Source organism: Necator americanus, chromosome V (assembly GCF_031761385.1).
Source record: "Necator americanus strain Aroian chromosome V, whole genome shotgun sequence".
In the NCBI taxonomy this organism is placed as follows: domain Eukaryota; kingdom Metazoa; phylum Nematoda; class Chromadorea; order Rhabditida; family Ancylostomatidae; genus Necator; species Necator americanus.
In genome coordinates, this window is record NC_087375.1 from 16069875 (window position 1) to 16084384 (window position 14510).

The following is a 14510-nucleotide window of genomic DNA, read 5'->3' on the forward strand; positions in this document are numbered from 1 at the left end:
TCAAACACGTGGATAACCGTATTTAGGACGCTAAGCTTCTTTTTCCATGATTTTTGGATTCTCTAGAGCAATTCATAGAAATTACGTAGACTTCAGAGCTGAAAGAGCATTTTGGTCAGAGTATTAAAATTCTAATACATTCCTGTATTAAACGTCTGCTAGCAGTGATGTCCAGCTGTGCAGAAACATGTTTTGTTCATTTTGTTGAAGCATTCTGTTCAAGTAAACCATTGAAACCTAATCTACGCTCAAGCTGCACCAGTATGTACGTATTAGCGGTTTCTTTCTCTCTAGGACAATTCTCTAGGACAGTAACATTTCCCAAGTTTTTGATCGTTTTAAAACCTTGCAGGATACGATTGCATGCTAATGACTCACTTAAAATAAACCTGCTATCGAAGAAAACTCGAAATAAATCAACACGAAGTTTTTATACCAGGTTGTTCGCGAGTTTTTGTTGAGCAGGATTCACAGATTTTTTTATTCTGGCAGTAAATGCTCAAGCGGTCTCGATCTCTCGTGGCTACGTGCTTCCCCAGCGTTGGCCTCGAAGAACTACTTAGCGTGTACCTTTCAAGTGCCCTCAGCTGTGAATTCTTTAAGCACTTCATATCATCTCATTGCGGAAAATACGAAAAAAAATCAACGGCTAGTTTTATTACAACTGTGGAGAAACAATTCAGTTAAGTGCAAGAAACGCAGCATCAACACTTCTTGATATAGTGTTATTTATTTCTTCCAATTCATTTCAGCTTTGCAAGTTTCGTTTCCTGCTCTCAGGAAAGAAATTTAGTTCAGCAGCACGCCGTGCACTCTTGCCTATCCTACATTTTTGTCCAAATGTGAAGCGACTGCTTTTTCGTGGGAAACTCCGCATTCTTTCACAATCTTCCGATCTTTTCCTTCTGAGAACTGTCAGGGCGATAAGACAAGAGCAGCTGCACTTTTTTGACCCCTCAGTTTTTCCTCTGAATGAGCCACCGCTGACATGGAAATACATAAGGAGTAGCAGACTTGCATTTTCAAAGGAGAACAGAGAGAACGTATCTCTCCCTAAATACCAAATTTTTGTAAATATTTTTCATTGTTACGGAATTACGCACGCATTTTTCTTCCTCTCCTTACAATTTGTTCGCGTGCAAAATTCTATTTACCTAATTCGCAACTTGTTTTTGGTGGTCATGCGACCCTTAGCATCTAGTTTCTTGTCGAAAATATTTTCCAAAATTTCTTTGTTATGCTGTTTTTAGGTGAGACATCAAAATCATGCCGTTCACTTTGTTTTTCACTTCTGCTCCATCTTTAAGTTCTCAGAACATTTTTTTCATTTCTCGCTTTCGTAAAGACGCCGCACATTGCTTGGACGAACCCATGTAATGTTGTGTTGCAGGTTTTTTTTTTTCAATCAACCACATCTGGATTCGCCAATCACTTTTCATTTATTCGTCCACCTGCCTCATATGATGCCCATCGCAACCAGCTGATTGCAGGTATTTATATCTTTAAATTCGGTCGCAAATTACAGCGCGCTTTTTTAACTGAATCAGCACTTATCAGATTATCCTTGAAATGGCTGGAATTTCCAATGTTATTGGAAATTTCGCGCCGAGGAACTCAAGCCGTCGTTTTTCCACAGTAAAACTACAAGTTCGCACGAGCTTTCGGCAAATTGCCAGCCGATGGTGAAAACCAATAAAACTTGTGCAATTGCAGTCTTTTATGTGTGCGTGTGTGTGTTCTTGTGCACGGTGCTCCTTTTTCGGGACCCGAATGTTTACCGCCGTACTGCATTAACGTGATTAAACAAATTTTTCGGGGTTATTCGATCTCTCCTGTTGGAATCCCCGTTTCCTAAAAGCTGCTTTTCCCTGCAGGTGGCCAGCGACAGCAACGCTGGAGATTGGTGTTGGTTCTCGTTATGTCCTACTTTTTTTAGAAGATAGTGGGGAAAACGCTCTTAAATGACTTTTTATTATACTCTTACAAATGAATTGTTGTAATTAACCGTACCTAGAGTATGCTGTGGTGGAAATGAATTGCTCCGCTAAGAAAAACGCATTGCTGGTACGCAGAACAACAAATTTGCTAGCCAAGAAGTCTCACCGTACTCAGATGTCATGCAGATCAGCACATTCCGCCCTTCGCAAAATAAATTTGTGGCAAGAAAAATGTAACATTTGCAAAAAAACACTTCCCCTATTCTTTGTTACCTTTTCTGATTTTTTTCTTTGAAAATCTCCCCACCTTCTAGAGCATCTGGAAAGTCCCGCAAAATATGGGCAGGAGCTGGAGTAGGCAGCATTGAATGCACTTTAATTAGGTTTTAATTCAGAATTTTCTTGTGTTTCTTCAAATCCTACCGTTGGTCATAAAAATCCATGTTGAGCAACTACTAAGGTTCTAAGGACTATACTTCAAACTATATTTTCTGTCGTTGGAATCGCCCAACAGTGGTACTTCAATTTTCTAGACTAGAGAGAATAGAAAGATGTTCATTGGTGTCTTAAGTAACAAATGGCCCATATGCTTCGCAAAAACATGAAAAATCAACGAATTACTCGCTGGTTCTTCATTGAAAGTAAGCAGTTCTTTAAAATGAACCCGCAATACATTATTGTCCATAGTTCTTAAGGAATTTATTATCCTGGGCGGTGTTGTCTCATGGGCATTCCGGCATTGATCAGTATTGAAATGGGCCTTGGTTGGTCAACACACAACGAATTTTCGAGACGTTTTTAACGGTACTCTCTTTATTTCATGAAATTATCGCTTGCTATTAGTCTCACTTCTTTTCGTACCTTATTCCTTCACTGCACTCCATACACCTGGGATACCCTTTCATTCCATGCATTTCCAATTTTCTACAGAAAAAAGTAATCACTTTGAGAACGATGTCAGAGAAGTTTCTTATTTCTAGTTTTTTTTCTCCTTTCAAGGACAACATTCCCTTCAATCCACTAAGTTACTTTTGTTTAAAAAAGGAGAGTAAAAGCAAAACATTTTCTGCAAGCCATCTCCAGTTCAAAATGGATCTCTTCAGGAACACTGACTTGCTTCAAAGCTCACTGTCGATAGGAATGTGACAAAAATAGCGCAGAGTTTTGTGTGATTGCTTATTTATTCCTAATTGCTACCAATGAATTGAGTGCTAAGAAACTGGAGAAACTGTTACTCAATGACCTTCTACATTTTTCTCTCTCACATAACCTATCATGCTGTAAAGGAAATTACAGTGATTTTCACTGCATTAATTTTTCTACATTAATTTACATTTTTCCGCTAATTTCCAGTTCCTAATCGCCTTGCACATCGAAATTCAATCTTTTATCCATGTGTTCGTTTTTTTTAAGTTTTGCACTTCCTATCGTCATTGAAAGATTAATGGTTTAAGTCGGACCTAAATAATTCGCAACCTGTTTTCATAGTGTAATTTCTCTTAAAAAAAAAGATTCTTAAACACTGAGGAATTGAGAATTCTCAACAGAGTAGGAAATATGTCAAGGTTGTGCTTGTTCTACTTTTAAGAACTTCAAAGGCTAACAAAAAAAAAACAATGAAGCACTTTGGTAAGAGTATACGAAAGCTGTGGAAATTCTACCGATACCCTTGTGAAAGGGATGCTTGTGGTTTTCTTTGATGTTTCTTCATTTGTTTCTTTCTCTCCTGCTTTTCTATAGGCTCTCTTCCCCTCTTTCTTTCTTCCTCTCTTTCTATTCTTCTTTTTACTCTCTTTTTTCTAACCTTGCAGCTCTGTGCAGCTCATCATGTAATGAACTATTCTTACTCCACCGTCTTGCTCTTTCCATATCTGTGCCTTTACTAAAGGTTAGGAAAACCTTATGCCTAATGGTTAGTGCTAAAAAGTTTTTATACTCCCTACGAGTTTGCTTTTTTTCAAAGAAAAACTATTGCAATAGAATTCACATTTTCCCCTGAATTCACATTCATTTGGAATCAAAACGAAGTGTGCACATAGACGAATTTTCTTCCTTTTCATCTTTCTGATAGTAACAGGGGTCAAATAAACGAACTTGAAGCGACCTTGTCTGCAGAGCGTTCACGAAACAAAGCTGTGAGCAGCACCAGAAGGAGAATTCAATGAATACATGTACTGCAAGCCGCCTCTTTTGTTTCGCTCATTTTCGATCTCCGATTTAGTACAAATGAGGAGGGCGTTCTTCCATTCCTTTTCAAATGTATTTGTGTATGGAAGGAATGTCGCCGGAAAATTGCCCTTTTTGTTGTCGAATTTGATGTCGGTCCTTGTTAAACATATAACATTCACTGTTTAGACAAATTTAGAGTCAGCCTTCGAGCAAAGGAAGTTCGGTTACTTCTAGGGGAATGCAGGGTTCCGGACTGGATGCGTAATAGTTTGCAATTATCACAGCAACCATTTAGAAAATGATTTTCAATATTAAAAATGGGAAGAGTTGCTCCATAGCGTAAAATTTTTCTGGTTTTCACTATTCTAACCATTCCTGCCCCGAACCCTACGTGCCACTGCCAGAGATCCTTTTTTTCTATTTTTTTCGACAATTTTTCTGAGCATTGCCTTCAAAATCCTATTATTAGTTTCAACTAAATAATATCATTATTTACGGCGGAAAAAGCCATAATTTTTTCTATTTATCTCTTTCTTCGCTTATTTCTTTCTTCCCTTTTTTCCTTTTTTTTTGATTGTCTCTTTACCTTCTATCCTGTGCTCTCTAACTCTCTCTGCTCTTTAACCAATCAACTATGTTCTTATTTTTTTATTCTTATTTTTACGAAATAAATAAAAAAAATAAAAAATTAAAAGACAAAGAGAGGAAAACTAAGTAGGAACGGGATGTTTAGAGCTCCCTTATGTTTTTCATAACCTCATTCCTCTACTAACACACAAACAGAAGCATTTCTAGTGCCCTGTCAGTTCTGTAACAAATTGTTCTGCACACATTATGTACTCAGCGGCCTACGATAATCCAATGTCCTACTTTTTCTCTCCTAGAATTATGTATTAGAGGATGCCCTAGGAAGACGTTCATATGTGTATGAAGTGTCTGAAGTACACAACAACAACGCCGAAGGATTTTCTTTTCATTTTAAAGAAGTCCGAACCTTCTCCTTCCTATTGTCCCACGAAAAACAGATGAATAATGCTCCGCCTTGCAGTTCATGTTATAAATGTGATGATGACACTGAACGATATCGTCACGCATCAACATCACCTTTCAGAAATTCCATCCTATCACGAGTTTTCAGTGACTTGTCCAAGAATCCTTGGAAAATGAAAAAAGGTTCTCTACGGTTTAAAACAGTGTCTATCTTAAGGGCTGTTCCACCTATCATGCACTAGTCCTCCTGACTTTATCATTTCGATATTTGGCCATGTCTGACTTCAGTTTGCCCACATAATGGAGCTCCATGTGCATTGCCAAAAAATTTTCAGAACTCCACTAGAAAAATCCGTGCAAAAATAACGGCAGTTTTTTTCTATTTTCATGCACCATTGCGCTCATGAAGTGTTATCTAAATAAAATCTTTTATAAGTGTGGCCATTACAAGGTATTTTTTCGGATTTGACTCTGAGAAGTGCTTTCATTTTCTCGATCAGTTATGTTATTGTTTTTTTATTGTTGCTTTTACATGTGAAATAACCTCGTTTTTGTAGATTTTGTAAAAAGGGGAAATTCGAGTTATTTTTCTGGGCGAGTTCAAACTTGGGCATAATGCAGCGGGAGCAACGTGAGATATCATTAGGGCGTGGAGTGACTGCACACAGCTTTCGTGCTACGCTTAGATGCAGGATTTGGAACACGAGGAGGGTCCCGGTCGACTATCAGAAGTTCAGCAAGCAATTGAGGGTTTCAACAACTTCTCGCGTAATTTTACTCCTATCAGCTTCAATTATTGCTTTAATTTGTCGCCGTCAACTTTCGATCGTCGACGGGACCCTCTTCATCTTCGAAATCGCTGCCACGAAATTTTTTGAACCATCTACACGTAGCTCGCCCAGAAGCTGTGTACAATCACTCCACGCCCTGATGATATTTATTTCCAGTCGTTTCCGCGGCATCACGCCCAACTTTGAACTCGTGCGGTAAAATAATGTGCTGCACACTTATTCAACACATACTCGCTCCATTGAAAAACACTCAATATTACCGTCATTTATTACATTATAAAGTTGTTTTTATACATCACCCTTTCACATTATTATACTGCCATATTTATCTATTAATCAGTTCACCGTCCTGTACTCCTTGTCTGATCTACGTCGCTTTGCGCTTTGAGGAACAGTGAGAAACAAATAATTTCTCGGTTTTTGGCTCAATATGTACAGGGCATCGCTTACAAGAAGACAAACAGATTTTACTAGAACTTTTATTGAGAGAAACAACGTCTTCACTAGGCCGCAATCAAACTAAACAAATTAATCCAGTATAAAAGATATAACGGATAATAAAAAAAAGGTGAAGTCTCATAATTTTATGTTTACTTCCAAACCTTTATGAACACTAAATTCTGTTTATCTCAGAAAAAAATATTCGGTCAGACTAACCTGGAAATGCCCGAACTATAGCTCCGGAAACCTCTGGTCATTAATCCGACTAGGCTGCGGCTTTTCTAAAGGAGCAGGAAGTGCTTCATCAAAAATAGTCGTTCCATAATAGTATAGCAACGTAGTCTACAGCTGCAATTTGAGCCTACATTGCTGGTCCCACATGGAAATCTACTACTTCTAATATTTCCCCTTCTGTACAGCTGGAAAGTGCTCCGATTGGGAGCAAATGATCCCCCGCAGCTCAGGATGAAAGCCACATCAACTGCCTGCAAATCCAAACAGCAACTATCCATGTAAAATTGCGCGTTTGATCGTAATAGCATGGATGGGTGCACGTTTTTTGCACACTTTTCACATATGTTCTCGTTCTAACTTTCTCGCCACGACCCATATTTTTCCGTTGCTTCCTTGGCTCTTCTACTTGTCTGGTTGATTCTTAGTTCCCACTTTCATTCTCCATCAACTCCATTTTCTTTCCTTTTTCACTAAAATTGTGCCTCCTACATAGGTTTTCTTTCAACACCGATGCGATTTGGTTTCGAATTTACTATCTATTGGGAACGGGAACCAACACAAATATCACTACACAGAATTCGAGCCACGTCATCTCCCCGAAACACTTTTCCTGGCCGGGTTTCTTTCCGCTCAGATTATCCATCAAGTGCTGTGGTTTCTGTTGGAAAAATATTATCACGGCGTGCTTTTGCGCACTTCAGTTCATTGATGCAGCAACAAAATTAAAAATCTTGAAATGGTCGTAGAAGTGATGAAGTGGTTAAGGGGACGATCTCTCTGTTGTTTTATCTTTGCATACTTCTGGTACATTATAAAACTAGGATTCTACAGTTCTACGCGCGGCGCCAAATTTCTACTAACTAGGTGATCGCGAAACGTCTGCCTCATTGAAATTTTTTTTCCGTACCACAACCACTTCCTCTGCTCTTACCTGGAAAATCTGACCTTATATCAGTGGTAGTTATGACAACGACTAAAAACGTTTGACAGAAGTGGTTTTCCGGAACAGCCAAGAGAAGGAGCCTAACCTCATCCATCGCTGCTCCCAAGGTATGAGCTTCCGTAGTAGCTTGTACCACAGATCACCTCTCATCACATCGATTAACTTTGTGGTACACTATCGCCGTATTTCTATAGTCGGCGCTGTGTTGTAAGAACACTTGTAAGAACGGTGAACAGTAAGGACATATAAAGAAGTGTAATGTTTACTGCACCCATTGGGGCCGGGGTGAGTACCTCCTCCTTGAAATGTGACCTTTGGAACAGCTGGAAAGCCTTCATTCAGTCTCCAAAGGCCCAACAAAATTAAAGAACTCATAAACATTTGCACTGTATGGAAGAAAATCAATAGGTGATTCGTGTGGATTTCATGAGGATGTTGTCTGGATTAATAGTCCAGAGTCGGAAAAGTGGTCTCGTGTTGATGGAAGTCTCTACATTTCCTCCTCTTCCTTATTCTTTGGCACTACTTTTATTAATTCTTATCTCTTTAGTTATGATACTTCACGTCTTCATAGATTAATATAATTTTTAGCTGCGTGTTCCCCCTTTTTTCTCTGTAATGAATATCAGACTTATGCCAAGGCGTTATGACGGCACATATTCAGCACAGATTTCGTTTTGTTTTTCTAACATTTATGCACTCTACTACCAAATCCAAGCGCAGTCATCCGACATTTATTCTCAGCATTCTGACCCAAGAAACTGAGTAAATAGGACGATTGACCTGCGGAATAAATGTTTCTAAATATATTCTACAGGGTTTGGAGATGAGCACAAGAATGCAATGCTTCGTCGCGAAAGGTAAATAAGCTGTTCTTGGATCCTCCTAGCACCAAGCGATCAAACGTAACCTACTTATTTTTCGTTCCCCAAAGAAAAATATCCTCACCGGTCATCGAACGAAGGAGCAGGATGGGTTTTGTTTGCACGAAATGAAAATACTCTCTTATGTATGTAACAGCTACCACTCTTGTGGATGATTTTCTTCTTGGTCGCTTCTGTTTTCTTAGGCTGGAAACATATAGCTGTCCGCGTTGGACGTTGTTTTTACGGGCTCTGTGTATGTTTTTCTGTTCTCTCATTGTGAATTAGGCTAGTTGTCGGCAAGCATTTCATGGGCATATCTTCCTGAAAACAGAATATTCCCGGTGGAGATTCCCGGAGTCGCTAACCGTCGAAGTTGCTGTTGTTTTCTTCGTCGTCCATCAGCGAGGTGTATTTCTTGGCGGCAATTGTTTCGTACACGTTCAAACTTTTGCTCATATCATGTACTTCAAGAATCATCTCATGTGCTTGTTGCGATATGTTCTATTCCTGGATTCAGAAACCTCCACCCCTTTCATCGAGAGAAAAGAACAGTTGTACTCTTAAATTTTCATTGTCTGTGGGAAATTATGCTCTTTTAGCAATCGCAGATCTCCTTTTCGCTTTTAATGACTAACGCTAACGGATCCTTCCTGAAAGAAGATGCCCCTGTCTAAAGGACAACAAGATCGCATATCATCTCGGCCATTTCGTTCCATTTTTTGCAGCTTGTGGATTCGGAACAGATGTCCTGGTAGAGCCCGCCCGAACACTGTGTTCACTGCACTTTTTGTGTGCGGTTCGGCATGGAACATCACTCAGACCTCGAAAGATTCACTAAGGAACAGTTAAAAGAACTTAAGGAGAATGGAAGGAGTGTGGAATTTTTTAACGCAGGACTAGGAATAGCACGCAGTGGCTACTCGAGGAAATTAAGATGAATTATCTAGGACGTCTCGGATCCTGTTGTTCTTTCTTCTGTCTTTATTTGTGAGGGTAGGATTGCATCAAACATGTCTTCTGACTTCATGGACCTTGCTTTTGTTTACTCCTTCCCGAATAGCTCCTTATCCCTCATGATGTCCGTCAGAGTCACATATCGCTATCTGCAATCTCTAAATCACATTGCATTCTTACACACTTCTCTTCTGCGGTGCTCCTCTGTTTTTTTTTTCAGGAACTTCTTTGTTATCTAATATAAAAATATGTTATATAAATTATTATGTACACATAATATATAAAAAATATAAAAAATATTCGGGCGTTAAGGAATCATGTTCCTATCATCCATATATTTCTTCAAAGGCACTATAGAATATAAATGCTACGGAGGCGAGAGACTTATCTGTTTTGTTGTCTTCGGAACTTTGATGCTACGCAACCTACGTAACCTTCATAACACAAAATAAAGGGTAGTGTATATTCAGCCCCCGAAGAAATTAATTGGCGAGTTTGCCGCCCAGATCTGACAAGCACCTTTCTAATGCTTTTTACTCCAGTTCCCAGGAGTTTTCCTTTTTTGTGGTTTGAAGGGTGCTCATGCTTTCGTATCAGTATTCATGTTTTTCAGTACAAACAACAAGGCGCGCTGAGTTTTTCTTTACACTGTGACACGACATAATCTCGTCATCGCTACTGTTGTTTCGCTACTACTTATTGTTTATTATTATTGTTATTATCTTTACGTAGACAAATTTAACGCCGCGCCTCTGTTTGGTTTCTGCACACGTTAACATAGGAGGACAAGGTGATTACGACTATTCCACTTAAAATCTTCTCAAAGGTAGCTTCCATGGCAAATAGCTCAAATAAATTATCAGGACAATTTATCTTATGTTTCACTTAAATAAATATGAACAATAATTAAGTACACACATTGTTGAGAAGTGCTAGTGAAGAGTACGAGTTTTCAATACTGCTTCTTCACATTATGATAACACGATATCACCAGTTTCGTGGATGTTGGCGAGTTCAGATCAACAGCGGATGGATGGGGTTGTTGTAGGGAACTCGTCCACAAAACTCTGAACCAAAACTGTGCCCACTTCCGCTCGAGCAATCATTTTCTCAACACAAAATTATTTCCCATTGATCACCTGATGATAGCTCTCGTTAGTCGGCGAGGTTGGATTGCGTACCAGTCTTAGGATTAGTTGTTAACATGATTACCACCTAGAGTTACGGAATCCGAGCGCGTTTTCCTCCCCTCATCTTTTTCCATACCAAAATGAGCAATATCAAATTCTATGAACTTCACATCAACACTTTTTTCTTCTTTTTTCATGTTTCGCAGCTCGCTCTCATTTCTCGTTCATGGCTCGTGAAGTATTCAGTACGAACTAAAGCAAAAAAAAGTACGCAGAAAGGAGTCTAGTATCTGACTGTGGCTTCGATATTACTGTTTTGGCCACCTTACAAGTAATGCGCCTAGCGAGGATCATTATTATTTGTTACAAGTGTGTTTTGAAATGAGAACAAAAGAAAAACAAAAGAAACAAAGGTCCACCAAATAGATGGAAGCGAAAAGGAGGGAAATATATTCTATGTTTCAAAAAATTGTCCATCTTTGGTTTGAAAGACAGAAGAACTGTACAACGTCGCACTTATTTGATAATTCGTACCTACTCGTAAGGTACTTGCCTTTACGACCATGGATCGTGCCTGAAGGGACTCTGCAAAGAGTTTATCGAATATGATGAACCGCTGGTAGTTGAGTAGTAGACTCCTATCTTTTGCTTTCTAGTCCTGTCGAAACGGTATTTTGTCCTTGATGTTGTTTGTGAAAGTGACACCGGAGCGATTCTGGCATACTGCTAATAAACAAATCCTTCTCGAAGTTCACAGATGTTTTCTGTTCGTTTAAAAGGTACTCAGAAATATTTTTATAATAAATTTTGTTTTTTTCCCTTGTTTCTTTAAGATATGGTCTTAGAGGCTGAGATTCTTATGAAACCTTTAGGACGTATAGGTAGGATTAAAATATGTTTAACCTCTCGTAGACATGCCTCCCAGGTAGAGACGTGATTCGCAAGAGGTCATCTCACTACGTCGCGAAAAAAGAAACTTATCGCTGTAGACAATCGTTCGAATCACTACGAGACACAATTTATCTTGAACTAATAGTTTTATACCTTTAGAAAAACCTCATGCGACTGATTGTACTTCCCGTGACTAACATTATAGGTAGGAGCATGTGAGAAAATTGTGGGGGCCAAGCCACCGAAAACCCACGCCATAACCTAAAGTTCGCACTAAAGCCTAATGTACAAACGACGCGTTACGAATCCACTGTCACAATCCATGCACACATCCGTGCACAAACGAATACCGGTCTCGCCACCTTCGTTTACTACTATACCCCGCTGGTTTTTAAAAATGCTAAGTACGTCGTACAATCGCCCAGATCGTATGCGTTAATGTGGCGTTAAATTTCGCACGCTGTTCGGCTACAAAAACATTCCGGTCCCCTAAAACAGACCACTTTTTGAAATGTAACTACTGTAAAATACTTAGATTCTATGGAATGGTATCCTGTAAAATTCCTATGTCTTTAGAAACATGCATGGTTCCGTAAGATTTCCATATTTTTAAAGATGTTAATTTTTAAAAATTACAGAGAACTCCTAACTTATTGGATAGATGTGAATTATCAGATTGATGCAAAAGAAATCCAAGTTTTTGGTTTCATCAGTTTCAACACTACTACACTACAGCGATAAAGTAAGACTTTTAAACGACTCACGATATTTTTTGGGAGGTTCATTTTACGCTTTTCTAAGTGTATGTATAAGTGTCAACGAATGTTCCGAACAACGTTGGTTCCAAAATTTTCCTGTCGGCAACATCGGCCTCCAGAACGAACCACAAGGTGGGCCCCACCAACACTCGACAACGGTCGGCCGAACGAGTTCTACTTGCGTTCGCCGAGACTGTCCTGGCCCAGTACAGTGTTGATGTTTTGAGGGATTTTGGCGGCAATTCAGTCAAGTTTGAACTCGTAGAAGTAGATTCAAGAAAAGCTGTGGTTGGTCGTCTAAAAATATATACCGGTTTTTTTGGAAAAAGCGACCTGAATTTCGTTTCATATACATATATTTAGAAGGGGCATAAAGTAAGTTTTCCAACAATGTATAAAGCTCCGTACAAAGGTCTTAGTTTATTGCCATGAAATAGTGTTGGAAGTGATGGAACAAAAACCCTACGTTCCTCTTACACCAACCTTAAAAAATTCTTATATATGGTTTTTTTTTACTTGCTTTCACATCTCTAAACAAACAGCGATGAATTTATGAAACACTAACAGTTTGTCTTTTTTTTTATTTTATTTTTTGCTATATCATTTTTCCCTTCATTTTAGTACGACAACTACATCCTATTGAAGTGTGCGATTTTTCTTCTAAAATATGCATAAAGTAGGTTATTCGGTTAACAACGAGTAATTTCTTCTCTAGATGGCCAAGGATTCTTTTATTTAAGAAATCCTTGGATACGAATTCCAGAAAAACGCGTTGCGCATCCCAAGTGGACTGATACGCCAGTGCCTTTATCCTTTATCCTCTATTAGAAATTCTGCAACATAGGCCAAAATTGTCCCTGGAGGACTATTATCAGCCTCGTTACAAGAAAATGTTTGCGTCAACAACAACAATCCAAGTTGGTCTTGGAACCTATCGTTAAAGATGCATCGAAGTCACAACGCTACTAGTTTTAGATGACTTTGTCCTGTTGGACTTCTCCTATTCAAAAAGTGCCCAACATGCAGCAACTTGTCCAGGGACTCGTTGAATTTCTGAACTTGGGTAGGGAAGACTAGGGTCCCATCACTCTCATGCGCATTATGGCAAAGCTTAGCTGAGCTCCAAGTACTCCTAGCAGATTTTGAGTAAGGACATACGAACTAGAAATTATGATTGGTAGTGTTGCAATCCGAGCGCATGTTTAATGCCAAATTCTAGCATCTTCTTGATTTTTTTTGTCTTCGCAAATAGGAGATGAGCAGAAATGTGACCTCAGGATTTCTTTCACACATGCAACAATAATAACACTATGACATTATTGCATGTACAGTAATGAGCTAACTTTCGTAAATCCCTACGGCCGGGAACTTATCTCCCTGCAGAGGTCTCCGCTCTGTCGAATTTGGGGCATGGCATGCCACAGGTCGCTGCCACAGCGTTTATAGTACCTAAGGTACAGAAATTCATTGATTACCATGGCAACACATCGTTCCAGTCATAATCTAACTCAGCGCGCTGAAACGATAACGTCTATCTTCGAGAAGACGAGAAACCCTACCACCGAGAATGGGTGCAGGCGTATAGGCACAAGCGAAGAGCGTTGATTAAACTCAACGAATAAATAGGAAAGTAAGGACGTAAAAATACAGTTACTATTATTCAGCCCATTGAAGACAGCGCGGTTTTTTCGTATCTGGCGCTGTCCGTGTTTTCACTTCCCTAGTCCATGCTGTGTGTAAATACTGTTCGAAGATAATAAACCATGAGGTACGGAAAAACTTCTCAAGAATTAGGAAAGCATGGGAACTTGCTGTTGAAAAGCCGTTGGAAAGTGTGAAACTCAACGGCGAGCGGCGCCGTCGTCAAACTGGCAGGGACATTATAAACATTTTTAGAAGATTTTGTTTTTATGAGCTCAATTCAGTCGTTAAGCGGACATTTCCCCGAAAAATTAGATGGAAAATGAGAAACTTCTCAAGAGGAGACTTCTTCACGAGTTCACGAGACGTTACATCGAATTGCGATAAATTTCTCAACGTTTAGTAGCACCACAACAGCAAAAACAACCGCCAACAACACTAATCAGAGGCAGACCATCTTCTGAGAGGTCTGGTCCAAGCTTCTTCTAAGCAGTCCGACTATCACTTTTTTGGACGTTCCCATGTGTCGAGAATCACTTCTTAAACCACACTTTGGCGCGTTTCGATTTGCATTAGCGATACTGTCGATCAGCTGTTGCTTCGGAATGATCGCGTCGTGTTGACTGCTATCGCCGCAGGAGTTCCACCTAAACGTTCGAACGTTTTCGGCGCTACCTCCATGGGACACCAGTTCAGCTGATTTCAACCTCTTTTTGTGAACTGGCCGAGCTGCATGTATTCGCTCCAAATCCCGTATGACACGTG

The 14510-nt window shown here is 39.4% G+C and overlaps 1 protein-coding gene across 2 annotated transcripts in view; it reads left to right on the forward strand.

Moving 5' to 3' along the window:
• Positions 1-14510, forward strand: part of RB195_014037 (uncharacterized protein) — a gene marked incomplete at both ends in the record, with an annotated part of 28657 nt that overhangs the window by 4457 nt on the left and 9690 nt on the right. Inside the window, one exon of one of the 2 annotated variants that reach the window (XM_064204131.1) lies at positions 1391-1490. In XM_064204131.1, coding sequence (XP_064060011.1) covers positions 1391-1490 — 100 coding nt within the window. Of the gene's footprint in view, positions 1-1390; positions 1491-12150; positions 12237-14510 lie in introns of those variants that run through there. The other variant, XM_064204130.1, reaches the window with a different exon arrangement.